At 51.9% G+C, this 27859-nt stretch overlaps 1 protein-coding gene across 1 annotated transcript in view; it reads left to right on the top strand.

The window, feature by feature from the left end:
- The window catches only part of LOC309678291 (rho GTPase-activating protein 39-like), a 58783-nt gene extending 37824 nt beyond the window's left edge, over nt 1–20959 (top strand). The window contains exons 3-10 of the mRNA XM_082491282.1: nt 821–2129; nt 6072–6618; nt 7860–7949; nt 14292–14365; nt 15870–16069; nt 16962–17053; nt 17615–17784; nt 18219–20959. Of these exons, the coding sequence (XP_082347408.1) occupies nt 821–2129; nt 6072–6618; nt 7860–7949; nt 14292–14365; nt 15870–16069; nt 16962–17053; nt 17615–17784; nt 18219–18413 (2677 nt within the window). The 3' untranslated portion in view covers nt 18414–20959. The remainder of the gene's footprint in view (nt 1–820; nt 2130–6071; nt 6619–7859; nt 7950–14291; nt 14366–15869; nt 16070–16961; nt 17054–17614; nt 17785–18218) is intronic.
- The last annotated feature ends 6900 nt before the right edge of the window (nt 20960–27859 follow it).

Here is a 27859-nt window from a genome sequence, read left to right as displayed (position 1 = left end):
GTTATTACACTGCAGAATGCACCTTTGGGACTGGGGTGTTGCAGTGGGCATGCTGGGTTGTGGTGGATCCTGAGTACCACCACGGGTCAGAGGGTACTCCCAGCAGAGGAGGATTTCACAGCCATGAGAGCTGAGCAGGGCCAGTCGGTTTGGCCAAGGGAACCCGATCTGAGGGCATCTGGACCAGACTGGGAGGATGCTCTGTATAGAGGCTTGGTGGGTTGTGTGGGAGTGTGTGGGAGTGCCTCACACATCCTGTGAGGCAAGGACGTCCACCCCCATCCGCCTCCCATAAACCTTGTAGGTTTTTCTGCAAAATAAACATGCGTTTGGAAACTTAGATCAAGAAAATAACGTGGTCTGGAAGGACTGTCATCTTAGTTTGACAAACCAAAGGAAAGTGGAAAACACTTGGGATTGTTTTCCAACTCACAGATTGAGTGGTACAGAATATCTTACTGGTCTTCAGCTGGTCATTCTGGCTGCTGTGCTCACGCTAGCTAATGAGTCAGGGGAAGCATAGGTTGTTTCCTACCTCAGTGCTGGTGATACCAGACAGGTTACAGTATGATGGACTCATTTCACCTTATTGTTCTGCTGTTCATGACTCAGAAATTTATCATGTGTGTAACAACAGTGTGTTTCTGTTTCAGGAAGGGGGATCTCCAGGAAAAAAAAAAAAACGAGGAGCTGATGTAACTGGTTGGGGAATCTCCAGGCACTTTGAAACTAACAATCTAGTATTTGGGTAGAAGTAGAGGATACCTCAGTTAATATAATTCTTAAATAATTCCCTGTATTTGTATCTTTTTTCCTTTAGGGAGACTCCTACCCACTGGCAGCCTCTGCCAGGCACAAAAGCAGCTATGTTGGTCAAAGTGAACAGTTTGAGGCAGATACAGAGCTCTTCGAACAGTTCACTTCAGCTGCAGAGTTCTCCAGAGACCAACAGCCAAAAATCTCTTCCAAAACCAGCTATATATGCTCAGCCTCAGTCCACGTCTCAGAGCCCTGGAACCACAAAGCAAATGCCTACAGGAGAAACAAAGCAGTCTATGCAGATCAAAAAGACGGAAAATGGTGGGTTTTGCTTGGTGCTGATGAATGGTCCAACTTCTCAAACACCTCCAAGGAGTCAGACGGGAACCCCCCAGCCTGCTTCCCCCAAGTATGCCTCCCCTGCACCTATATATGATGAGCCATCTTTAGAGTCTCCAATTTATGATGAGCCACCAGTAGATATGGACACTGAAAGCGTCAGTATGAGTGGGATGTCTCCACCAAGGTCGCCAAGCAATAGTTTAAAAAAGCAGCTGCAACCAACCAAGTTATTACAGCATCCAGGTTTGCAACAGCAGCAAGCTGCAAAGAAGCTTGCAAGGAATCCTTCTTCCACTGAATACAGCCCGGCTGGCAGAGAATATATAAAACACATGGTCAACGTTGACCAGTCTTCCAGACTCTCCCATTCTTCTGCTGCAACAGCTGATGCCTCTACTAAACTGCCCGGTCAGCTTACTTCAAAGGACAGCTTCAAGCAGTCTTGGAGGATCTTGGAAGCTAACGTCCTCAAGAACATGGAAGCCCACCACAGTCGGCAGAACAGCCTGCAAACTCAAGAGTACCCAACTGGTATAAGCCATCAGGATTCTGGTTATTCAACTGGCCCTTCTCCAAGCTTGAGAAAAAGGAAAGGAAGGAGGCAAGGGACAGGTCAAGGAAGACCTGGCTCTGTGGGCAGCAGCAGCGAGCTCACAGCTTTGAATGATAAGCTGATTGCTGAGATGCGTGCTGTGGTGGGCAGGTCAGCAGCTTGCAGGGGAAGCAAAGCCAGCCTCGATGCTGAAAGTCTGGAGGGTGGCATCCCGGCAGAGAGCAGCAAAGTCAGATTTCAGTCCGACCACTTGAAAAAATGCATCAGCCGGAGCTCAAGGGACGACGTCTCGGCTAGTAATAGGTCTCTGTATAGACAGGGCCTGGAGAGCAGGGGCAGCTTTCCCAACGATGTGGCTGCTCCACAGGACACAGTGAGACAGAAGAGGACTTTTGAGAAAATAGATTCTTTAGAAAAGAATGTGACCAGCCAGACAAGTTTGGCTTCATCAGATGCTACACGCCACTCCTCCCAGGTACCCCCATCTATACCGGTTTAAATCGCACACCTTTGCTGGACTGTCGTGGAGCAGGGCCGGGTACCTGGTCTGCTCCCGGGTGGGTTTAGTGGGCGTGCTGCAGGCGGAACGCGTCTGTGCCTGCAGAATAGCAATCAGGTCACAAAGCTTCACAGCTTTGCAGGTGGAGACCCCGTTTCAGGCCAGTGGCATGAGAGGAGGGGGAATTGTGGAGGGGCTTGTGTCCAGCAAGCCCTCAGCACTCTGGGTAGCTCTGCTGTGTTATTTGGGTAAATCTACTGCCTGATCATTTCACTGGCACTCGTGTCTTCTTTGGTAGCCCTTACCCTCACGTGTCCTTTCCGCACTGGGGTGGCCAGAGTTGATGGGGTGCGGGATGCAGGCGTCAGGATTTCCATGGCCACATGGCAGCATTTTCTGTTTTTTTTCTCTCTCTTCTTTTTTTTCCTCATATTCTGTTCTCCGTTCCGATTGTTCCTGCGCATTGAATGGAAATATTCAGGAAACTGGTGACAGTGACTCTAGCATCTTCTTGTTGGAACTAGTTATTTAAGGCCTGTTAGTGTCCCTGCACAAGTGGAGTAGTTTTTCTCTATAACAGAGCACTTCTGCAGAATTTAGTTTGCCATCTTTTCTCCTTCTTGGATTTGAAGGAACCTCCTTCTTCATGGTTTTAGTTCAGATTTAGGTTCTCCATATGTAATTTTATATCCTGTGAAGGTTTTGTCCTTTTTGTCTTTGCTCACTCTTCCAGTTATTTCACTCCTGCTGAACAGCCTGAGTCTCTGCATCTCTTCTGCAAGGCACAGCTGATAACAATCCTCCAGCATGAAAAGTGACTATTTATTTTAACCCTTTGTTCTGTCTTTTCTCCTGTTTGCTAGTCCACAACTTTTCATGAAGAAACTTGGCAAAGCTCCTTGACCATTTCAGATTGCTCCAGTAGACCTGAGGTGTAACTTTTCTCTAAAAGCCGGGCTGCCACCTCCCTGCTGTATCAGTTTTATGTGTGTGTGTTCTCCTCTTTATTGTCATTTCTGATCAACAGTGCCTTGCTTTCACCTGAAACCCTTTTAAAAACTCGTGTCAAGTTCCCACATTTTCCATTTTCCAGGCACAGGGCCAGTTTGAATTTGCACAACTCATATGTTACAGTTAATAGTTCAGCAGTTTCATTTCACAGCTTCTTTAGGTTTGTTGGGAGACTGCTATCCGGCCCTCAGGATGTGTTACACCTCAGTGCACTGATGGGGAGAGCTGAGACTTGATGTCTTGATTGTGCACAAGAGATGGTGGGTTGGGGATAGGCTGTGAATGGCCTTGAAAAAGAAGAAAAATAATTCATGTGTGGTAGGATGGAGAAGGAGAATACAGTGGAAAATGTAAGGAGATGGATGTTGTGGTAAAGGCAATGAGTCGATACATAAATACTCTGTTTACAGAGATACTCTGAGATGTAAGAGTCCAAGTAGGGAGGGGAGGAGGTTGCAAAGAGTATGTCAGCAAAATGGCTGCTTTGCCTGGAAATGGCAGCGTGTGGCTTGAGTCACCAGCGATGTCCTGTGCTGGGCCTGCGTGACAGAGAGGAGAATCAGGCGACAAGGAAATTCATTCTCCGAGGAGGGTGGGCAGAGGTTCTAGGACATGCTGAGCAGAGGTGAACGTGTACTGTCAGCACAAAGATAATAGCTTGGTAATTGTGCGAACGAGATCTGAGAGATGAACTCTAGAGAGAGAAGAGGAGAGAACCAAGAGCCTGTTGAACCTCTAGAGAGTATGAGGAGGTGGATCCTCAGAAGTAACATGCTGAAGGAGCAATTAGGGTGGTAGGAGAAAAACCAACCCCAGGCATGGAAGGTGGATTGAAGGAGACCGAGGATGGAGATGGCAGAGAAGATCTGCAGGCGGGGATTTTTAGGCAGCGTGTTGATTCAGGGTGGGTGAGGAGGTAGAGGGGTAACTCCAAGGGATAAAAAAACAAAACGAAGTAGAAAAGCAGGAGAAGTGATTATGCCCCAGGCTGGCAATAAGAGGTGGAGTGATGTGTGCTAACCCTGTCATCCACATGTAGGTACACGTTGGGTGTAAGATAGGGAAGGGTTGGACTGCACAAGCCTCTGTCGTGAGTTCAGCAGTTCTTCCTTACTAAGACAACACTGGCTTGCTCTAACTGTTAAAGAATTAATGTGTGTTTTGGGGTTGACTGTAGGCCAGAACTGGAATAGAGTGTGATACGCAAGTAAAAGGTGATTTGCAAAGAAGGAAAATGCATGTTTTGTTTCCCTTTTTCCACTACAAACCCAAAATTTACAGGATTTCTGTTTCTTTGTTTTCTTTTAAAAACCAAAAACCTCAAGATTATCTTGTTTGGCTTTTTCCTACTCGCTGGAGATCTCCTTGGAGAGTGCCGAGCAAAGTATGTTTTGTGGACTGTTTAGCTCTTAGTTGCTGTCTATGGGAATTTCAGTCTAACAAAAAAGTCTGTTTCCTAAAACAACTTGTTGGGTGTTGGGAGTTCAATATGTGTCCCAGGCTGACACTTCCATCCAAAACAGGGCATTCTGGATGGGCAAAATAAGCATCTTATTCTCACAAGTAGTTATTACACATCATTTTCTTGGGATCAGTACTACCAAAGCTCTAATTATGTAGTTATCTGTAGTGATCACTGGGGAAGAAGGATTGACAAGGGCTGCATGTAAAAACTGGGTACGAAGTCTGGGAGGATGGAAGGTCTTTGTCTCTGCTGCTTGTCTCCGTAATCTTGTGATCAGTGGACTTGCCCCTGGAGCAAATGAGTCTGATCACTTCAGACTGCGGGTGGGGAGCAGCTGTCCCTAGTTCTCCGAGAAGAAGAAACGACCCAGTATTTGTGAACAATTCTGATTTAATTTGGGGAAGTTTATGCCTGTCTTGGGTAGGAAAACATGGCAGGGAGTCCATTGCAGAGGTGTCCCCAAGTCCCGTGCCGTGGTACTCACAGAAGCGCTGGGTCTGTTGCTACAGCCTGTATCTTCCCCGTGGACGCTGAGGACCAGGGCCTGTGTGGCAGGAGGTGGTGGTGCGTCTGTAGGGTACAGTGAGAGCCAGCCCCGTCGGTGATGGAAGTTGACTGACGCAGATACCTGGTCTCCTTCACTTCACCAACTCAAATACAATTTATCCTACCTGGGTGACAGCCTTGCCATCAAAATAGCGGTGCCCATGCTCTGCTGTGCCTCTCTTCACTTCTTCTGTCCCGTTTGTATGTCTGGCCAGTGTTTCCATTAGGAAGGTCATGGTGGAATTAAGATACGTGTTTTCAGTGCCTCAATGCAGAGGCTGTCCAGGCACAGGCTGCTCAAAGCTTAGCAACTCCTGATGGTTGCTAGCCATGTTGATTTGGTTTTGTCTTTTTTTTTTTTTTTTTTTTTTTTTGCTAGACCTTGGAAAAATAGTAAAGGCAGGAACTGGCTATGGGATTGTAGGGGCCACAAAGGGTAAATGCGAGAAGGAAACAGCGCTGATAGTGCTGTGGCTGTCCAGTCTCTGCCACCTCCTGGTGTTCCCCCCCCCACCTCCTGGACTCCTGTGACTCTGCAGGAACTGAGAGGTGTAGAGCGGGGAGAAACTTGGCTCCTTGGTGTGTGCTTGGTGCCACAGAGCGGTAATGCTGCTCGGGGAGTCAGCCCAGGTCCTGCTTGGGCTGTCCCTGGGAGCTCTGAGACAACTTGTACAATCAGCCCTGTTACTCCATGTCCCAATGCTTCCCTTAGGGACAGCATCAGCCAGGCTCTTGCAGAACTACAGATGTCAGCCACCGGTTTTGCTCAAAATTATGTTTTGTACAGATTCACCACTTTGCAGTTGCTGGTAGCTTCATGACTCACTGTTGATAATTTTCCTAGCAGGGTAAGGAGTCATCTAAGCTGCTTTTAACACGTCTGTTCTCCATTGCAGCCTGGGACAATAGAGTTGGACCCCAAGCAGGAGAGCAGCAGCCAGCCTGGCGGCTGTGTAGGATACAATTTCCCTTACAATACTCTACGGAAGCCCATTTCTCAGAGCAGCATGGCAGACTGGGCTTCTAAAAACCTGAACATGCACACGCAGGGCATCTTCCGCCGAAGGATCTCCATCTCCAACATGCTGTCCTGGAATGGTGGCTCTATCAAAAAGCCAATGCTCATCACTAGCAACCGCACCATCAAAAAAGAGGCATGCGAGATGTTCAAGCTGGTGCAGAGCTACATGGGAGATCGTCAGACTCGCATGGACCGGAATCACGTGGCATTGGTCACAGTCACCAAGTGCTGGAGCATGCAAGGTTTACGGGACGAGCTCTACATACAACTGATCCGGCAGACAACAGATAATACATGTTACCGAAGTCTGGCATGGGGCTGGGAACTGATGGCCATCAGTCTGGCCTTTTTCTCCCCATCACCCAAATTTCAGTCTTATCTGGAAGGTTACATTTATCGCCACCTTGACAGTGATGAAAACAGTAAGTGCCTCGTGCACACCCACTCTGTCCCCAGCAGCGTTCTGGTGGGTTGTGCAACTTACTCAGGGTTGTCTAGTTTTTAAAAATACAGGTAGTCACCTGCCAGGGCTGTGGTTTCCATCAGTGAGAGCACCATGTGCTGGGCACGTTCATCCTTCCTTGGTGGGATGAAGCTGCCCCCAGCTCATCTCCCTGCAGTTCTCACTTGTGTCTGGCAAAGAAATGCCATCCCTAGACTGTGCGCATCTCACCGATCGGCATGGCAAGATCAGCACTGAAAAGAGCGGATTCACACCCGCCAAAAGCAAAGTTTCTATGGTTCTCTGAAGACATGGTTTACTTCAAAGTTCCTTAAAGCAGGCAAAAAAAAAAAAAAGATGAATGTTAATTTTTTAAGGGAGCTATTGCAGGCATTACGAACAGGCCTTAGCTTGGCAAATAGTCAGGGATCCTGAAGGATGCTGGCTTTTGTTGTGAATAGATGCAATTTATCTGTCTGTCAGAAGTCTTGAGGACCAGAGTATTTATTGGCTGATTTGTCACTATTTCAGTAGTGCTCCCTGTGTCTTGTCTGGTCTCAGGCTAGAAACCAGAACACCTATTTCCACTTGGGGCTTCAAATGCAGGTTAAAGCCCCCACAGATCTCCAGGGCAAGTGCAGAAGTTCTGCCCCAGCACCTCTCTGTCCCTGCTAGTGAGTGCAGCGGTGGAGGTGGGTCCTGGGAGTAGTGGTGCTGCAATGACAGCCTCTGCCTTCTGTTTTCATGCTTGTAGCCTTATAGTGGGGTTCCTTCACTGAACTGCTGGATGTGCAGCACTGATTTGGGTTTTCATGAGGATCCTAAAACCTTGTCGCTTCTCCCCAAAACCATTCCCTCCAGCTGTGCTTAGCCCAGGAGTGAAATAAAAATCACCCTGCCAGCACCAGGGTCCAGGCAGCAAGGAGTAATCTGAACTATTTAAGTGGGTTATTCCTTCTGCTGGTATTTAGACAGTAAGTTTATTTAGGTATAAGCTTGCCGCCTGGAGACCCTTCTCAACTATTTGGCCATTTGGAGAACTTGAGTGATGTTCTGGGCCCCTCACCTGGGTGCATTTGGAGCTGGCTGTGGTACAGGACCTTTCCCCGAGCAGACCTCCTCATGCTGGAGTTCGGCTGGCTGCCATGTCTAAGGGCAGTTCGGGGCTTTGGTATTTTATCGCTCCACATTATTAATCCAGAACCTCTTTTGAATTTTCAGTTGCCCAGCGCATCAAGGAGCTTGTGGATCTGAAAAACAAGAAGAACTCAAAATCCAGGAAAAAGAGGAAACAAAACACCGAGGATGAAGGTAAAGGGAGGCACAGCATGCAGGGAGCCGAGAGGGAGGACTGCACTGACCTCAGACAGGCGGGGATGCTGAGCTCCGCTGAAAATCAGACCATTTCTTTAAATGCATAGACTTAGATTCAGGAAACTTCAGTGCAGGTGGCTGGTGTGAGAGGTTTGACCAGAGCACGGATAAGCAGCATGGGTGGCAGCTGGGCAGCAGGCGGGACGCGTAGTGGTGTGGCAGCGGGGGGCAACCTCTTCACTCACAGTTGTGTGAGAAAAGGGATTTTAATTTGGATGCCAACCTGGGGTTGTAATTCAACTGGTCTGTGTATGCCACAGAGTTTCCTGTAGCACATTATAGAGGTAAAAGTCATACGAGCCAGCGTGTTGAAAAGAACCTTTCTCAATTGTAGTCATGGATTTTGTAAACGCCCACCCAACCTGAGGACTTCCAGGGAGGACACCGATATCTGTCAGAGCACTGCCTTTTTCTCTCCAGTTTTGGCTTCCCCTTGTCCACGGTTCCTGGACTCTGCAGTCCAGAGCTTGCAATAACATCTCTGCCGAATGAACAAGGGCTCACTTATTCCTCCAGCCTCAGGTTATAACTGCTGGCTGCAGGATAATACTTTTTCTGGCTTAAGTCTTGCTAGACAAAGTCCATTCAATTTATTTTTTTATATTGCCTTCAGGAAACTTGAGCCAACCCTGTGAATTCGTATCGGGCAGCAGTTTATATCATGTGGCCTTGGTGTTTTTAATCTGGGAGAGCTGAAGTCCAATTTCCTGCATTGCTGAGCCCTACCTGATGCCAGCAGGCAGGCGTGTGAAACGCAGACACCGCCGCTGCGCTCTCCTGCGGTGGCTTCCCTGTGTCACTGCTCCCCCGAGGCAGCTGCAAGGCTGGGAGGTGGCTGAGGAGGCCCCTTGGTCGCAGCTCCTGCAGTAAGAGCATCTATGGCCTCTCTGTCTCCGGTGGGATTTGGAGCAGAGACCTGACATTGTCCAGAATATTTCTGGTAGGGATATGTCTTTTTCCTTGCCTGTTTAGGCCCGGGAAAGTTCAGCCCATTCTGAGCCTTTGAGAAGTCATTTTGCATGTGTTCAGAGGGACTTTGATATCTTTACGGGACAACTCCCCGGAGATTGCCCTGCAAAGGGTGTGCTCTGTCTGTGGGCTGAGCAGGTTCTTTGTGCAATTGCTTGTCTTTATTGCGTGTGCTGGAGTTGTGCTTAGGAAGACAGAGGTAGTTTTTACATAAAAAATAAAAAATTAATTTAAAATAAAATATATATACATAATATATATATGAAATGTTATGAAAAAGGCATGCCAGGAGAGCTTCGTGAGTTTCCAGAATGAAGCACTTGCAAGTCAGAAGTGCCTGTGTGGCCTCAGCTGGGGCTCTGGTGACAGGTCACAGGCTGTTCCCTTCGCTGGACCCTGTGCTTCCTGGCACACAGACCTGCTCTGGCAGTGAACTGGGGCTTTAGAATAAATGAGCTGCTCTGCAGGCTCCGGCTGGCTTCTGCAAAGATGGCGAGGAGCACGGCAAAGGAGGCAGGAGGGCTGGCAGGTCACTTGAACCAGCTTTTTCACAAGTGACCGATAACGCTGAGGATTTTTCTGGGGCCTGACCTCGGAGCTGCACCTGAAGTAAGGGGAGATCTGCAGGAACACACCAGGTTCTTTCTATCTGCTGCTGGCTGGAAAGATCAGGCTTTTCCTCGGGATGCCTACGTCTGCTCCAGCAGCCCCACTTGCCGGCTGTGTGAGGGGTTGGTAGGACGCAGGTCCCTGACATTGTAAGGCTGTTGTGAGAAGTAGTTCATTAGTGGCTCTGAAATATTTAGATGCTTATGGATGCTGTTGCAGCAATTTAGCAGAGAAATCCATAAGGAAATTAAATGTACTGTCTTCAAACAGAACTGAACAGTAGATACGTAGGCATTATGTATGTAAGTTTTTCAGTGAAAAATGGAGTTAAAGCAGTGATTTCCCCCCACCCCCCTGCACACACACACACACTTCCTTCGGTGCAGAAGCTTGTAAGTAAACACCTGAGTGAGTAAACATTTATCATCTGACATGCACCCAAAGAAATAATTTTGAAGTTTCCCACACTTACCTCTGCAATTTTGTCTTCTAGCGTAATTCTCTGTGAGTAAATGAAATATGAAGGTGGTGTGAGATCTTTTCATGGATCGGTAACCCACTGAAAGGCAGAAGAATAACAGGTAGAAATAAATGGTGTGTTTGCAGAAGGGGGATTGTCTGCTGATCCTGCAGGAATGTAAGCTGGGCTTTGGGTCTATACAAGGAAGCAAATAATGAGCTGGCAGCTCGATGTTGGTACAAAATTATTCAGGATTGTAAAAACTAAGGGGCAGAGGGATCTCACAATGGTGATTAACTGAGCGATCAAGCAGCAGAGAAAATCACGTCAACAGAAGCAAAGTATTGTACACGGGGGAGATGCCCCTCACTGCACGTGCGGCGGCAGGCTTCTCGTGGCTGTCTCAAGGAGGGAAAGACATTTTGCACCCTGTATATGAATTTCCTAAAAGGTATACACGGTGCTGGGAAGAGGTCAGAAACTAAACAGAGGACTGGGACCTTGTAAAAAAGGGATAGAGAGCAAACCAGCACTCGGCCATAGTCGTGCTGTGCCCGCGCCGCATGTCCCACCTGTGGTCCCTCCAGGGCTGATGAGTGCGGCAGGGGAAGCCCCACAGGAGCTGGACCTGGAGGACAGAAGAGGGGAGAAGGTCAGTGGGTTGAAAGAAACTGCAGGTTGCCTTGGGAAGGCGAGAGGAAGAAAATTTGTTGTCATTTATCACAGCAGAAGAATTGGAAAGCACCTCGTTTTGTTGTTGGGCAGCAGTCTTAAGAGCGCTCTGTCCTGAAGCACAAAATTAACTTGTTAAGAGTCAGCAAAGCAGGGTGTTGTGCACGTTAGGAGCATAAACAGCTTCAGGAAGAAATGGGACAAATTCAAAGAAGGGAGGTCTATCAGTTGATGGTTGATGCTCCAGGTGCAGCACTGGCTGCTGTTAGCCGGGAGATTTTTGCAGGGGAATACTCATTTTTCAGACATCCTGTATCTGTTTCTTATCCTGCTGGTGGCAGATACAGGCTGCTGACTCATACGGCCCTTTGGGCTGATGAAGCACAGCATTTCCCACATAGGGAATGGTGGTGGAGCAGCACTGCTGGGATGCAGAAGATGCACTGGTGGTGTGAGGAGGAGGGACTAAAACACTGCCGTAAAATGGGGTTGCCTAGGCAGATCTAAGCCAGGAGAGCGGCACCGGTGCAAAGCCCAGCTGAGCTGTTCAGGAGGCACCTACCCCTGCGCTGAAGAGCACGGCAAGATGGGGACCCAGTCTGAGAGGCTGCTCTGACTGTGCCGGGCTGAGGTCCGAGAGAGGCCACGGTAGATCGGAGAAATACCGAGACAACAGCTCGTGCTGTGCTCATGCAGTGTCCCGTGGCCAGGTCCTGAATCCACATTGTTTGCTGCATTTTTTAAGACATTTTTTGGCCCAAGAGCATTCAAGTCTGTTCCAGAAGGTATGCTCCTGCGTGTGCCCTGCCTGATTTTAACTTGTTATAAAAGAGGTTCTTTAAGAAGCTCTTCGCATGTGTTTCTAGGCCAGCACATGGAAAAATATTTTCCTTTGCAAACTATTTTTCACTGTGTGGGTTGTCGGTAGTCTTCTGTTCCCAAGCTCCTGGGGCTGCTGTGGTACCACAGGAAATAACAGATCAACTTGGATTTCATGGACTCATGATGTGCTCAGAGAAGTGGAATTGCCTTCAGTATTAGCTCTTTCCACCCCACGCAGGCAAAGCTGCCGTCCCCGTGCCGAGGGGTGTGAGCTGGGGAGCGGAGGGAGTACCTGGCCCCCTTGTTAGCGGAACTGACTGTCCGTGCTGAGCTAAATGCCAGGAGCCGGTCTCTAGCTGAGCATTTTAAAAGCAGCCGGATGGTCAAGTCTCCGGTTTGGAAAAACAGAGGCTAAAGCTACATTCTGCTCCTCTCCCTCACGTTTCCCTCTGCAGCTCGCCACTTGCCTCCCGGCCTCTCCCCATCTCCTTCGCCCATCTCGCTCTGCGTGGGAGCCGGCAGCCCTCGCATCGGGGCAGGTGACTTCTGCTACGTAGCAGGGAGGCTGCACGCCACGTGCTTAAGGTGTGAGCCCCGGCAGGAGCCGTTCGTTCTGTGCCCACCACGGCAGAGTGCTGGTCACCCCGTTCCTCAGGGCTCCCTCTGCTTTTTTCGTGGTTCAGGTCTGTGGGCAGTAACGAGTCCAGCCCCTTGTGCACAGGGCAAGTTTAGTTTTCAGTTTATTTGCTTGAAATTTGGTCGGCTCCACATGTGGCCCCTTCAGGTCAGAGGCTGCAGCTTGGTCATCGTTGGGAGCGGGACGCCTCACTGCAGAAAGTGCAGGATGTAGGTTTTAGGCTTTATCAAGGAACTTTCTGGGAAAGTACAAAACAGGCTTCAAGCAAACGGGTCTGGCTGCTGCCCACGCATCAGCCGTGCAGGCTCTTCAAGGCAACTAGCTCCTTTGCAAACCTTGTTAAACTCTTCGGGTGATTATGGGTTTCATGGGCTAATTACAGTGTGAAAAAAACATTTCCTATTATTAACATTCAATGTGCTGCCTCCCGCGTAATTGTTGTGATGCAGAGACACAGTCCAGTCTTTTTCTCATTCCCTCCTTCGTGAAGCGGATGACACTTGCATCAGGGTGCATCTGCGCATTTTAACAACAGAAGCCGTAGCCTGGAATAGTGAAGCATCACGAAGCAGCTCACCGGTTTTATATTCTTTAATCCTTAGACGTTTCCATTATAAATCGTGCCTGGCATTAGCAGGAATTTTGCATACAGGGAATATTTTACTTTAGCTATTCCCAAAAGAGAGAACTTCTTAAAACTGACTTTGGTTCCCATTGCTGCAGCGGAGGGGGATGCTGTTGTACCTCCTTCAGCATTGCTGCAGCATTACGGAGAGGCTCTGCTCCAGCTGTGACAGTCAAGCAGGTCGATTGAGGCAGGGGGTGCTTGTTTTGTCCTGGGGAGACAAGGACTGTGGTTTGTCTGCTGGCTGAGAGGAGAACAGGGAAAAGCGCATCTCTCACCTTTGTGAATTGTCGTTCTGCTTGGCAAGACCTTGTCCTCCCTCTGCATTGAGGGGATTTGAGGAACTCCAGGCTTCTGAGCAGCTTACCTAAGCCGTGGGCTGTGTGAAAGGCTGATCTGAAATACGCAGCATCTGACCAGAATGTAGATTTTAAAAGCCACAAGTATTTTGAACTCTGCTGCAAGCTTTGAGCCTGGCAGGGAATCAAATAGGGCAGATCTATTCACTGCTTTCAGCAAGCAATTTGGGTTTGACTGGAAAAAGAACAAAAGGCCAACGGTTTTGGAAAAACTCTCTCAGCAATCAGTGCTCTGTCAGTGCAAACATTTCTCTTGGTGTCACGGGGGGATTAGCTCTGTGAATCCTGGCTCCGCTCACCCTCAGAGTTCGCTGAACCAAGTGCAACCGGAGCAGCCGTTCTTGCGGAGGGCTGTAGCTTTTGCAGTGAAATTCCTAAGCTCCGGTGTGTCTGTTTTTCCTCGTATTGCAGAGCACACCCAAGCCTCACAGTATAGGGTTGGGTTGGAGGAGGCTGCAGGCAGGAGAGTGAGGAAGCCTTCTGCAGGGCTTCGGGAAGATGAGGGAGACCCTGCCACCTTCCCACGCCTCTCCTTGCATCCTGAGCAAGGACTGTCTTGGTTCTGGTGCTGCCTCTCTCGCTAGCCCAGGACTGCAGTTCTTGAATCATAAAGAATTTCTTTAAAACACTTTGAAATCTTTCCTGGCAGGAGGCTGGCTCTGCGTGCTCTTTGGCTGAGATCTGGCAATACGTAAATACCCAGCCCTGTGTCTGGGACCCGTGGAACTCCAGCCGCGTCGCCGGGAGCGAGAACTCATGCTTGCATGCGTGCCCGGGCTGTGAATGCCAAACGGGTACCTTGCATTGAGTCAGGACAGGGTCAGGCTGCCTGCACGAGAGGTGGAGATCTGCAGGAGCGGGGCTGGGAGGTGCAGAGCTGCGAGCCTTGACTCAGAAGACAAATCCCTTCAAGCCCAAGCGCCGACTTGCGCTGACGCTGCCTGCCATGGGGCTGCAGGCTTCAGGGTGCTCAGTGTGAGGTTTCGGCAGTCTCTCTGCTCTGCCTGCACAAGACGGGGTGGCTGTTTGTGCCGATGTGAACTGCTGCACTGCCGCTCTCTGAAGGGCTCTGGTGTGGTGGGTGCGCAGCACTGTGGGCTCACCGCTTGTTTCTCTTTCCCACCAGGTCTGCCCATCAGCACCTACGCCAAATACTGCTACCGGAAACTCCAGAAAGTAGCCGTCACTGGAGGCAAAAAGGTGAGCGGCTGCCCCGGCTCCGGTGCCTGTAGGCTGCTGGCACGGCACTCTGCATCCCAGGTCCCAGAGCAGTCAGTCCCGTGACTCTCGGAAGTCACCGCTGATTCAGCGATGGGGAATGGAGATAGAGCGAGCGGGGGAGGCTTGCTCAGGGCTCGTCACCCACGCACGTGTGGGAGAAGGCTGCTGCCCGGGTCCCACCATCCTGGCAGACAGCAGTGCCGGCCCTGCTGGCAGCCGCACCGCTGGGTGCTTCCTGGCCTTAGGGACGTGGACAAACCAGGTGTTTACCTGTCTCCAGGGTAAGGGGAGCTGTCTGTGCAGGGGATGCCCATCATTTGTTTTGTTTCTGGTGAGGGAAGGGTCTCCTTTGCCACTGAGAGCTTCCATGGGCCGGGTCTTGCAGCTCGTTTAGTGCAGAGTTGTTCATACCCAGTTCAAAAAGTCACGCAGCGGCGGTGGCTGCCGTGGAGGGGAGCCTCTCTGCTCTGCCTTGTCTGGAAATCCCCCTCCCCTGTTTCCTCCACGCGGTTCTGCGCGGGGCTGTGAAAGCTGGCAGGCGGCCCCAGCCTGTCCGTCCTAGGTCTCCTAGCCAGATCCGGTCATCTTTTATTTCTGTAAATCCCTCTGGGGCCTCCCTGCCATCTGGACTCCATGTACAGCGAGCAAATAGCTGAAATACCTCGGGAGGGGTGAGGACTCCCGGCATCCCTGCAGGGGCAGGACAGGAAACGTCCGGACACGCATCACACACAACTGCAGCCCTGGTGGCTGCCGCCCTCCGAGGGGTCGGCAGGAGCTTTCCCCTTGTTGCGCCTCTCGCTTGGCTGCAGGGTCGCTGCGGATGGCCGCCGTGCTGGGCAGCCTGTCGCCCCTGTGACAGCGCTCAGCGTTTCTCTGAGTCTCTGCCAGGGGAGATTCAAAGCCCCTTTCAAGTGTCAGCGTCTTTCAGAAGCAACAGGTCCCAGTGCCAGCTTTTCAGAGAGCTTTAGCACCTCTGAGAGTGAAGCTTTCCCTGGAGTTGGACATACCTGGAATTCCCTTCTCCAAAGGGCTGTTTTTCAGGTGTCCCGTGGCCAAGCACTCGCCCGGCGCCAGGGAGGTATACACATGCCCTCTGCTGACCTCACCATGGCCGGGGACGGGCTGGGGTCCATCCTTCCTCCCACCACACCAGCATTTAGAGCTATAGCTGGAGCAGTCCCCCTGATTTGCAAAAGACCGCAACAGAATCCCTGCAAAAACAGCCCAGACTCTCCAAAGTGGTCTCCTGACAACATGCAGCAGCTTCTCTGCTCCTCTTGGGCCTGATGAGTTGACACCCCCCGCAGTTTTAGGAGGTAGAGGCTGCAGAGCAAGAACCCTGCTGCCAGGAGGTCAGCGAGGTGTCCGCGTGCATGGGCAGCTCTCTCCACCCTGGCCGCTCATCGCCACCATCCCCAGGTCACTGTTTCTCTGTGGAATGGCTGTGCCAGAGCTGCGCTGAGCTTTTCTCTGTCCTCAGGGCCTCCGTAAACCGACAGTGGAAGAGATAACACATGCCAGGAATGCCATCGTGACACCATCGCTCTTCGGCAGCTCTCTGGAGGAAATCATGCTGCGGCAGCAGGACATGTACCCGGGTAACAAGCTGCCCTGGGTGCAGACACAGCTATCGCAGCAGGTCCTGGCTCTGGGAGGAGAACAGACAGAGGGGATTTTCAGGTGAGCTTTTGGGGCACTGTGTTAATTTTGAGCCACCCACACGTTAGTCCTCAAAGCTGAGAAGTCAAGATTGACCTCCACGTGCTTGCTTGTCCCTGAGAATAGCACTCTGCCGTGGATCGGACAAAACCCAGTCTTTCCCAGATTCAGGAATCGCCTCTCAAAGTAGCATTAGTCCATTTGCATACGTTAGCACAGAGGGCACAGCGTAGATGTGACTTGAACTACTTAGGACAGCACGTACCCAGGCAAGGCGTTGAACTTTCATCAACTTACAGTAATAGTTGGCCAGCGCAGGGAAGGGACGAGCTCCTGGGGCCCGGGCAGAGCAGTTCATCAAACGCAGCACATCAGCCTTGATGATGCACAAGACATGAGGAGTCAAGAGAGACAGAGAGTCTGTATGGTGAACATAGGGTATTCTGGTTTGGGTTTGTTTTTTTTTTTTTATTTTGTGTTTTTTTGTTTTATTTAAGGTTTGTGTTAGTTTTTCAGTAGCTAAACTTGATTTAAGTAGCTTAAACAGTAGCTAGCAAAAGACTCAACTTTGCCTTATAAGGGTTATATTTAGCCCAAGGTGCTTCTTATCTTTGGCCTGAGCGTGCTGCAGAGAGGCCTAGTTACAGAAAATAGTCCCTGAGGACAGAACAATAATTGGTGTCTGAGCTAGTGGGAAGGAGACGAGTGTTTCTTCTACCCCCACTTTAAAGCTGTGTCTAAAACCAGGCAACCTGTTCTCTCTGAGGAACTGCTTCTGTAGCTGCCGCTGGTGGGTGCTCCCTTCTCTCTGGGGACCCAGAAGCAGCTTTGGAGCCACGGTTTGCCAGCCAGCCGCCACACCAGGCACATCTGCTCGCTCTCTGAAGCGCCTTTGCTGTGTCTCTGTTTGCAGGATACCTGGAGACATTGATGAAGTCAACGCCTTGAAGTTGCAGGTGGATCAGTGGAGAATCCCGAGCAGCCTCAGTGACCCCAACATCCCAGGTACGGGAAGGCGGCAGGCGTGCGCGCTGCAGCCTCAGCCATGGTGTGGTGCGGAGGGGAAGGCGCGGGAGCAGCCCAGGAGGTGTGCTGCTGCCTGGGGACGTGTACACGGGCTGTCTTTACCCACTGGGTTTTCATTCTGGGCCTTTCCACGGCCTTTCCAAATACTGCCCATATTAAAAACACGGGGGTGGGGAACCTCTACCTCCAGTTGGCTCTGGTGCAGTGAGGCCATGCAAGCTGGGCAGTGCGCACAGCAGCTGGGAGTCATTCAGGAGCAGCCCTCTAGCTCCAAGGTCTCATTGTCCTCTCCTTTAGGCGGCCCCAGAGCCGCTCGCTGGAGGAGCAGGTAGAGAAGAGCCAGCCTTTCCCTCGAACTGGCCAGTTTGGCTGGCTGAGAATTTCACAGCCAAGGCTGAAACAAGAAGAAACAGCACAAGTGCAGAATCCCTCCTCTGCCCTCTGTTTCCTGAGGCATTGAGTCTCGCTGCCAAGTCTGCCTCTGAAGGTGGGGGGGGGGGATAACCAGAGATGTTCTCACGCACCCTGCTTTCCGCCCAGCCTCTCTTCTCAAGCTCTGGTATCGGGAGCTGGAGGAGCCCGTGATCCCCCAGCAGTTCTACAAAGAGTGTATCAGCAACTATGAGAACCCCGACGCTGCCGTGGCCGTAGTGCAGCTTTTGCCGGAGCTTAACAGACTGGTGCTGTGTTACCTCATACACTTCCTGCAGGTAGGCAGCCCCCGCAGTCTTGCACCCCTGCTGCCAGCCAGGAGCCTGGAGCACACGGGGCACGGTTAGTGGGACAGCTGTGGTGGGTTTCAGCAGGGTTTCAGGACCTCTCACCTGCATTTGAGGTGATTGATGGAGGGGGGTCTGCTGGCCTTGTCCCTTATTGGAAGCAATAAACTGTGTTTCTGATGTTGTAGGACATGGGGCCGGTCTCAAAGGTTGAGATCTGCAGAATGTTCCCTGTCTGCTGGGGCTCCCACGCTAATGGCTATGTCAGAGCATAGTGGTCTTCCCCTGTGAATGTGTGGCTGTTGGGGCATGGTCCTTCAGGGAGGCCACATCTCTGCTGTCCTTGCACCTCTTCTTAGGCCATGCGTTTGGAGTCTCTTGCCTTTTTCCTCTGCTCCACCTGACTGTCTTCTTATTATCTGCAGATCTTTGCTCAGCCATCAAATGTGGGCAGAACGAAGATGGATGTGAATAACCTGGCCATGGTGATGGCCCCCAACTGCCTGCGCTGTCAGTCTGACGACCCTCGCATTATCTTTGAGAACACACGCAAAGAAATGTCCTTTCTTCGCATGCTGATAGTGCATTTGGACACGAGCTTCATCAAAGGGCTGGTTTGAGCCGCTGGCCCTGGGGTCCAGAACATTGCTCTGGGGAGTCACTATGTGCCCGAAGTTTTCTCCCCTCCACTTAGGTTTCTTGCATTGTCCTTGCTGTTGTCACACCTTGGGTTAGCCCCTGAGCGTCTCCCAGCATATGACCTCGAGGACAAGGACTCCTGGAAGGTTGAGGATGTTCAGCACCAGGAAGTTCTTGGACATGCCAAGCCAGAGTCAGTGATTCCTGGCCTTCCAGTGTGTGTCAGAGGGGGACAGCCCTCCTCCTTGGAGCCGCAGGACTGGTTGCTCATTGAAAGGGCTGTGACATCCATGAGAAACTGCTACCTGGAGCAGCGAGACTCTCCATCTCCCTTCTGGCGGCAGAGTTGGCTTCAGGTAGGAGGATATCACTCGTGTATTGTGGCATGAGCTGGTCCTGCGGGAGATGCTGCCTCATTGGGGATAATCCCACTGCTATGGAGCCAGCCTGGTTCACCTCTGCAGATGGTTGGTTGGAGGCATGAAGGTTGTTCGGACACCCCCCGATGCTGTTGGTAGAGGGATGCGAAGGTGCAGGGGTTTCGCTGAGGCAGAGAGGTTCCTTGGACTGCCCTGGTCAGTGGAAGCACGTTGCAGCCCAGGGAGAGGAGGTGTTTGAGCCTCTGCTGCTGGTAGCTGGATAGGCAGACAGCCCACAGCCAGCAGCTCTGGCAGGCCGGATCTGCACAGCATCCACATCACCGCCTTTAGGCAGCTTCAGAGCTGCAGAGCAGCGTGTAGTCAGCATGTGGGACCAGCCCTGTGCTGAGCTAAACCAGCACCCACCCACGCCATGGGGGCTTGGGACAAGAGGAAGGCCGCGCACCTGACAACAAACAGATAAACAACCTCTTTGGCATCCTTCTAACGAGGACCATATCCTCTGGAGGAGTAACCCCAGCGGCCTTGCAGCTCCTTTCTGCTATGGGCAGCGTGAGCTTACACCAGCTTTGCTGAAGACCACCTGAGACCGTGCTCAGAGCAGCCTCCACGGCTCCAGTATCCCCCCTTCCTGGTACCAGGTCCTTCCCAGACCACTCTGCTGGGAACTGAGTACCCATTTTGTCCACCCTTCTGGTTCAGCCCAAGTCTAAAGAGAGCAGGGAAGGTCCCCGACAGTAAGAAGCGCTCCTGTGCTCACATGTGCCCTTCCAGGCAGGGCAGCAGCACTGCTGTGTGCTCCTGAAATGCTGATACAGCCTGGAGTCATGTGTGCTCTTCCCACCAAATTCCCAGGTCATTTGCAGAGGGGTTGGGAAGGGAAGAGGCAGGTCTGAGGGGCTGAGGTGTGGTGGAGCCTGTGTAGGGGTGGTGTCAGGCGGGCAGCTCGGCATTCTCACTGCTGCTGTCAAACCCCTGCGGTTTCCCATGTGCCGCCAGAAGTGAGGACAGTGTGTTTCAGAGGCAGCGCATGGATTTCCCTGCAGCCTTTGGGTACTGTTGCGCATTCCTTAGCAAGCAGCATTTTCCAGTTCGGTGGCATCCTGGTGTTACTCTTCTCTTCCTTTGAAGTGTTTTCCCAGCTGGAGGCAGGCCTGCTGCAAAAAGCTGTGTGTTGGGATTACTCATGCAATGCTAAGTCTGCCGGTAGCATCCAACGTTGCTTTTGCATTTCTGCATCCCCCTCCCTTTCAAGTGAGGACCTGGGATCATCTTTTCCTGGTCGCAGTGGGGAGCCAAGCCCTGCCAGCAGTGAGGTTTAAAGCTGATGTCCAAATCTACAAAAAGTTTGGGCATAGGGTGCCGTGCAGAGTGCCCCGAGCCTACTGGATCTATGGATGCGTGTGAACGGGGTTTCCAGGGCACACGTTTGCTGGGATGGACTCCACAGCTGGAGTTCAGTTTGTGCCCAGCTGAACAAGAGTCACGGTTCCTCTCCTCGTACCAGATGCTTCTGTGGTACAGTGGGCTAGGAAATCTTGCTCCCATGTCAGGATTAGCTCTGTCAAACATGCCTCAAAAAATGTGCCAGGATCTGTTTCGCACTCCCATCCCATCCCATCCCATCCCATCCCATCCCATCCCATCCCATCCCATCCCATCCCATCCCATCCCATCCCATCCCATCCCATCCCTTCAAAGCCAGTCATCTTAGTTTGGCTTTATGAAGTGCTGAACAACTTGTACTTCAGATATGACGCTACTTTCCCAGAAATTTAGCAACGGGCAGGGGGTTACGGGCTCTGCCATATTGTACTGAAATTTGAATCATTGAACAGGCTCGGGGTGCCACATCCTGCCCCGCCGTGGGGTGGAGGAGCCATGCAGTGCCTGCCCCCCTCTTTAGGCTGCAGACGCATGTGCCTGTGTCGGGCTTTGCCTGCAGCCAGCCACCACGTAGGTGATCCATGTTATTCCTTGCACTTAGCTGTAGCAGGCAATCAAACCATAGGCATTTGCTGCTATTACAAATGAATGCTTCTCGCCAGGGCTGTAAAATAGGCTAATAAATTACACTGGATATTATTTTCTTTGCCAACAGATTTGTAAATACGAATCAGTAAAGCAGCCTCTCCTCTGTTATAATAATAAATACAATCTCCATGGTTGTCTCTTGTCTTTTTTGTGAAATTCTGAAGCATGATCATGTCTGCCTGGAGCTGCAGATTTCAGCTGGATGTCAGTGTTCATGAATAATGTTTGGGAAACAGCATGAGGTAAGCCTTTGGAAACCAAACTGTGGGCTGTTATGTTGTCCTTAACTCTCCAGCAGCTACTAAGGGACACTCAATGAAACTTGGAAGAGAACAGGTGAAACCAGATAAAGGCCAATGCTTATTTATGCAGGATCTTCTGAAGCCTTTCAGGGTCAAAAAGGGATCAGAGAAGTTTATGGGCAATAGCTCCACAAATGGGCAGTAAGAGGGTAAGAGGGCGATGCTGCTAATATCCCTCATCCAACAGCTGTGGGTGCTGCAAGTGGACTGCAGGAGGTGGCCATGCGCGCGTGCTTCCCCTGCGCAGTCTGCTGCTGGAGATGTGGTTAGACAGGCTGTCAGGCTGACCCACCTGGGACGTTTTTATCTTCAGCCTGGAGGATTCTCTGATCTTTCCCCCATCCCCTCTCCAAGGAGCAGCTGGGTCTGTGTTGGTGCTCCAGACTCATGCTGGTTGCACACTGCGGTGGGGCTGCAGCGCAAGCGCCAACTGTGCCATTTCAGCCACACAGTGATGAGTTACTGCCCTGGCTCTGGCCAGTGCTGCTGATGCTCTAAGGGGTGGTCACTGTCCTGGCAGCACTGGGAAAAGATGGTGCACTTCAGGCCCCGGTAAGGGCTGCTCGGTCACTCCAGCAGTTTAAGATGACCTGTGCTGGCCAAATTGTTGGGTCTTCATGCCAGCCTTGCTGGCACGACAGTGGTCTGGAGCCTTCAGGAGAGGGGCAATGACAAGCAAGAGCAGAAGGAACACCCATAGCATCATAACCTCGTGCAGCCTTAGCTGGATGTTTGTAGCCTGATGTCTAAGTGTTCCCCAAGGCTTTGCTGTGAAATGAGCTGATTTTGGCCAAATCAAAAAAAGCCCACAAACCAAGTGCTTCAGCTCAGGCTCAGAGATTTGATGACTTGCTCCCACAGTCACCTTGGCCTGATACCTGGGTCACTTAAAAAAATCAATGGCCAGAGTAGCAGCTGGGCTTATAACGAGCTTGTGGTTTGTTCTCAGCTTCCACCAGCAGCGCAGTAAGACCCTGTGCCAGAGGGCAGCTGGGGACACGGCTCACTTGTCTTTGGCTCCTTGTAGAGAGGAGATGTGCCCCTGGTCGGGGAGGATGATGTGTCCTGATGGGGCCAGCACCCTTGCGGTGCCTTGCTGGTGCTGTTGAGTTCCTGGCTGATTTAAATCTCCTTTTCACAGAGCCTGGCGTGAGCCTTTTGCTATCTCTGTGATTGTGTCCTGGGAATCTGCAAACAAAAATGGTAAAAGCAATTCTCACAGCTACTGATTGCAGCTGACAGATACCATGTCCTCAGGTCTGCTGTCCACGCTCCACCTCAGATCCTGAAGAGGTTGGGCAGCTGTTCAGGGATCACGGGTAAATTTTGGAGCTCTGTCATGGTTTAGGCCAAATCGGCTATTGGGGACGTGGGGCACCCCAGATGGGACTGACGGATGCTCCCCTCTACCCCTCTTCAAAGAGAGAGGCAGAGGAGGGAAAAGGAGACTTACGAGTTTAGAAGGAACTAAACTACTTTAATTAAATGTTAATAATAAAATAAAAGGAAATAATGAAATATATACAAAACCGCATCAAGCTCCCAAGATGACAATCACAACATCGGCTGGCACTGGGGCAGTCCCAGGCTGGACTCAGTGACGGACGGGAACTGGATTCCGGATCTGCATTCATGATCGGGATCACAGGCAGATGAACAGACAGAGTCCTCCTCAGTCATCGGCCATTGAAGAAAGAGCCCTGACCCTTTGATCCCTCAGCTTTTGCACTGAGCATGAGGCAGATGGGATGGAATACACTGTTGGTCAATTTTGGGTCACCTGTCCTGTCCGTTCCTCCCCGCAGGTGGGACCCCTCTACGCTTTTCTGCTTCCGACCCTCCAACGGGGCACGTACCAAAGTGAGCTGCCCTGGGGTGTTACAGCAATGAGTATAAGCAGGAGCCTCTCTGCACATCGTGCCTGGGCATCCGCTGTAAACACAGGTCTGATCACTCTGAGAGAGTGAACATTGTCCGCACAATATGCTGTTAATTTCGGTAATTAGAAGAGGCCCAGCTAAGAAGCAAAGTTACTGAACAAAATTGGTCCTGTTTTACTTCAAACCAGGACAACCTCTCTGTAGGTTCAGCTTTGGCAACTGTCTGGTGTTTTACATGACGTGGTAACCACGAGGCCACCTATCCTGCTCACCCACCACCCCTCCTGGTAGAGAACCTTCCTGCAGTCTCTCCTCCCCTTGCAAATGTGAGTAGTCTCCCTCCTCTTGGCCCACCAGAGATACTCCATTTCTCCCTCAAACCAGAGGTGCCCAGAGGTTGTGCCACCTCCCCTAAAATGCAGGGCAGTGGGAGGCCAGTTTTTAGCCTAATCCTCATGTAGGTTTTTAGCCTAATCCTCACGTTGAGCTTTGCACTAAATAAGCCCTGTGGAAGAGAGAGACCAGAGGAACAGGCAAGCCTGCGCCAGAAGCCCTGCAGCGCGGAGGGAGGAGAGACGGGAGGGTCCCTGTCCTGACGCTGCCCCAGTGCGGGTTTGATGTGGGCGCAGCAAAGCACTGGTGGATTCAGCAGAACCGGCTAGTGGAGACGGCACTAAGCAGGGCTTAGTGCTCCGGCACACAGGCTCCGGCACACCCGTGGACTGTCTGTGGGACAGCCATCAATGATAAGATGGAGGAAGCTGATTTAGCTGCTGAGTATTGCTTTTAGAGCTCCTCTTGTCCTGTAGCATTTGTCAACCATAGTAAATAGTGGAGAGTGGGTGTGGGTGAAGGCAGCTGGGGAACCATCTCAAGCGTGAAGAGGCAGCAGGGAAAAGCCCAGCCATTCCAAGTGAGGTGGACCACAGATGGACTCCACTGGATTTGAGTGCTTCCAGATGGCCGTGCAGGAAATCTTTTGGGACACATGGATTCACTCATCAGCTGGACTTTTCCTTTCAAAGCAGAGGCACTAGCTGAGGACTCTGTCTAGCCTGTGAAGGTTTGAACCTGCATCTCCCAGGGGCTTCTCCTGCCCAGGCCTCCACCTGAGGCTTCCTCCCTCTGACCATCAAGGCCATCCCACTTTGTCTGAAGTGCTTAGTGTTTACTGGTACCATAAAGGGAGCTTGTGTCTGAGGAGTGAGGACTTGAGGACTGTGCGACCTCAGCTGTCGAGGTTGGGTGCTGGCAGGATTCAGGGCCCAAATCCATGAAGGTATTCAGAAGCCCCAGACCAAGGCTGGTCTTACAACCCACTACTCCCAATGGAAAATTAGTGGGTTATGTCAGCTCGTCTCCACTCGCAGCCCCGTTTCCTCCATCCCATCTGTGCCAGGTCTGGTGCTTCATTCAGATGACAACCAACAGGAGAGACCGGGTTGGTCATGGGGGGATGTGGAGGGCAGGGGATAGAGGAGGAACGGGGCCCTCTCCTATGAGGGTAGTGAACTATGGGATGGTTTCAGCCAGGAGGTACAGCTTCCCCTGAAATGACCTGGCCTTGGTGCCTGCTGGGGAAGACGGTGCTGCAATTGCAAACGGTACCCAAATACTGGGCTGGGGTGTCCCTGTGGTGTGTGCCCCCGCCCCGCTCACAGGGCAGGGTAACCATTCAGAAGAGTGCAGGACGGCCAGACCCTATAGCCCCAGGGACCGCAGAAGGGCCTACAGAGCAGCATCTCTATCGCCTGCAGGCAGATGGCCCCCGAGGGGATGAGGAGATGAAGGGGGCTGCAGCCTCCCCCCATACTCCGAGTTGAATCAGCGGCAGGGTGTCTAGGTGCATTGGTGCAGAAGTGCCCGCTCGTTTGCATGTCTCTCCCACACCGCCCCACGGATGGGGCTGTGCCTGCCCTGACCGCGGGCAGAGGCTGAGGGTGAACATCCTTCCTTGGAGCTCTGCAGCCGCTCTGGGTGCTCTGGCCAACAAAGTGGTGAGAAACTGTCCAGAGGTAGAAACTGCCCAGACGTGGAGTGCCGTTGTGAGGAAGGCACATTGACTTGGCGAGTCCCTCATCTCCTGCCCTTGTGCGCACCCTGGGACCAGGCTTGGAGGTCAGCCAGACCTGTAGGGACCTCCAGCAACACTGGCAAGAGCAGGTACGGCAGGGTGAGGCACGGTGGGGAGAGCTGGACACAGAACACTCACCCCTGGGACTGCTGCACGCACTTTGGTGTGGAAGGCAGGGACTGTGTCCAGATGAGTCTGTGAACGCCCCTGACCTGTGCAGGCACCCATCTAATCCCCGGCAGGGCCGAGGCGCTGCACGGCATGGCCGCCTCTCCCGGCAGCAGAGACAGCTTCTGCAGCCGAGCAGCCTGCAGTGACCCCGCGTGGGCTGCGCGGAGGCAGCCGAGGGCTCCCCACCTCCGCCAGGCAGAGGCCCTTGTGTCCTCCCTGCGGGCACAGAGACACCCCTTCCCCGCTGCCACACTGGCCCCTTGGGTGGCCGGTCAGGGAGGAGGGGAGAGTCTCCTGCAGGGGACGACTCCAGCCCTGCGCGGGGGCTGTCCTCGCAGCCCTCTCGCCGGAGTAGGTTTGGCCTCCTTTTATAGTCAAGGCGAGAGACGTTCTCCGAGCACAGTTCCTCTGGTGCTGGAGTGGAGGCAGAAGGCTGGCTGGGTGCATTGGCCTCGCCACGTGCCTGGTTTTCTCTGTTGAGATAGGGGAGGCTGGCAAACAAACTCAGCTCTCTGGCGGGCAAGGGAGGTGCCCGCAGTGTGGCCCGCCTGCGCTCAAGGCCAGCTCTTCCATAGCACAGCTGTAGGGCTGGCCTTCAAGGGAAAGAGCTGGAGGGCACCTCGCTGGGACCTTCCTCCCTTTTCCTCAGGAGGGATGTCGCCTCATCACAGACCGTCGCCCTTGGGTCTCTGCCAGTCCTGTGCTGACCGGAACCCCCACCCCAACCCACAGGCTGACTCTCCCCCTGGACCTCAGACCAGACTCAGTCGCTGTGGGACTTGTGTGCTCATCCGGTCGCTGCCACTGTCGCTGCTCCTGCTCCTGCTTACCGCTGGCCGGCACTGTGCTGGGTAGGGCAGTGCCCAGCCTGTGCCATTGCCAGATTGGCTGCGGCTCGCCCGCCCTGGCACAGCATCCCACTCCCCGGCAGCGAGCCAGGTGGGGTTCACGACACTGCTCGTGCTGAGCATAAATTAAGGTTTTGCAGGTGAGACCAGAATTGCTTTCCAGAGAAGGCAGACAGAGCCTTCCTGGGCTGCAAAGTTTAATTTGCCCACATTTATTTGTTTCCTTGATGTGTGGGGAAACACTGGATCCAAACTGATCCAGCTGAGCCGAGCAGAAACCCTTGGAGGGGGCTGGGATCTGTCTGAGACATGACTGAGAACAGGCAGAGGCAGCACTGGTGTTTATGGTGGGTGCCAGTGCAGGAGGAGTGCCATTCCCTGGGAAGGGCTGCCGCTCCGTGGTCAGCCAAAACAGGCAGGTATGTCTAACGTCCGAGGGTTTCCAATATGTTAACCACGGACACTGACATCGGATATTGAAGCTGGAGTCCTGGACAGTGCACAAGGAGAAACATCACAGATTGGCACAGACACAGCCCTGGACTGCCAAAAGCCACATGCTCTTGGTGGGAACAGCAGAACAAAGGATCTAGAACCAGTGGGACCTAGAAAGATCATTTCTGCGGAGAAAGAAGTGGTTTCTGACATGTGCCTTCTCATGGCAGATGTGCTAAGGTTCCATCATTTTTTTTAAAATGATGAAAACTCCTGAATGAAATGTAGTGCTCTCACAAAACCCAATACACAAACACTATGCTGACGTTTTGGTAAAAAAAAAAAAAATAAATCTATTTCCCTCAAAACCTTGGAGATGTTTTTTTTTAGCAGCTTTCTATTTCAATGCTTTCTCCATTTTTCTCTTGCTTCTAGAAACCTGCAATGTTAAAACCCCATGTGAGATTTCCAGGTTAAAAAAAATAAACCCAAACTGATAACTACATTTTCTGCCACATTTTTTACCCTATTGTGGTATTTTTAGCAAGTCACTCTGCTTCCACAAATTCCCAGCACAAAACTCACAGGCTCTGTCAGAGAAGCGTTAACACACGAGTTGCTGTACCGCAATGGGGACCCCCCTGCTTTAAACCATCCTTTGTGCTTTGCGGGTCCTGAGCGGCTCATGGCACTGGGCTGAGGCTGATGTCATGGGAGCAGCCAGATTTGTGCAGCGACAGCAGTTCCTGTAGCAATTTGGGATGAGGAAGACAGGAGAGAAAAGCACTCGGCCTTGGGGCTGTGCTGTGCCTGGCAGCACCTGCAGCCCAAGCCCTGCTTCTGCGGGCACCTTGGCTACAGCAGTTACTCTTTCCATCCTGAAACCTGACAGGCCACAGCCATCCACTTGTCTGTGGCCTCTGAGCAGAAAATGATGGATTATCCCAAGAAAACAACCTGAACCAGAAGAGCTTATCCACCCACAGTGACAAACACCGTAATATTTGACGTTAAGAACTTCAGACTGCAAAGATTTTTGCTCTTCTGTGTCAGTCTGGTTTTGGCTTTAACATAGCATAAAACTGAAAAAAAAAACCAAATTAAATTGATTTGCCCCTGTACAATCCTGTATCTACAGAAGAACATCCCGTTCTCTGGCTGTACCGAAGGGTATGGGCGCTAATGTTCCCCTCGGGTCGGCACCGGGAAGGCCTCACCCGCAGAGCCGTGTCCAGGCCTGGGCTCCCCGGGACAAGGGACATGGACGAAGGGGACCACGTCCAGCAGACGGCTGCTGAGCCAG

The sequence above is a fragment of the Vanellus vanellus genome, assembly GCF_965231255.1.
Source record: "Vanellus vanellus genome assembly, chromosome: 15".
In the NCBI taxonomy this organism is placed as follows: domain Eukaryota; kingdom Metazoa; phylum Chordata; class Aves; order Charadriiformes; family Charadriidae; genus Vanellus; species Vanellus vanellus.
Note: the sequence above shows the minus strand (reverse complement) of the source record. Positions and strands in the feature narration are given on the sequence as shown.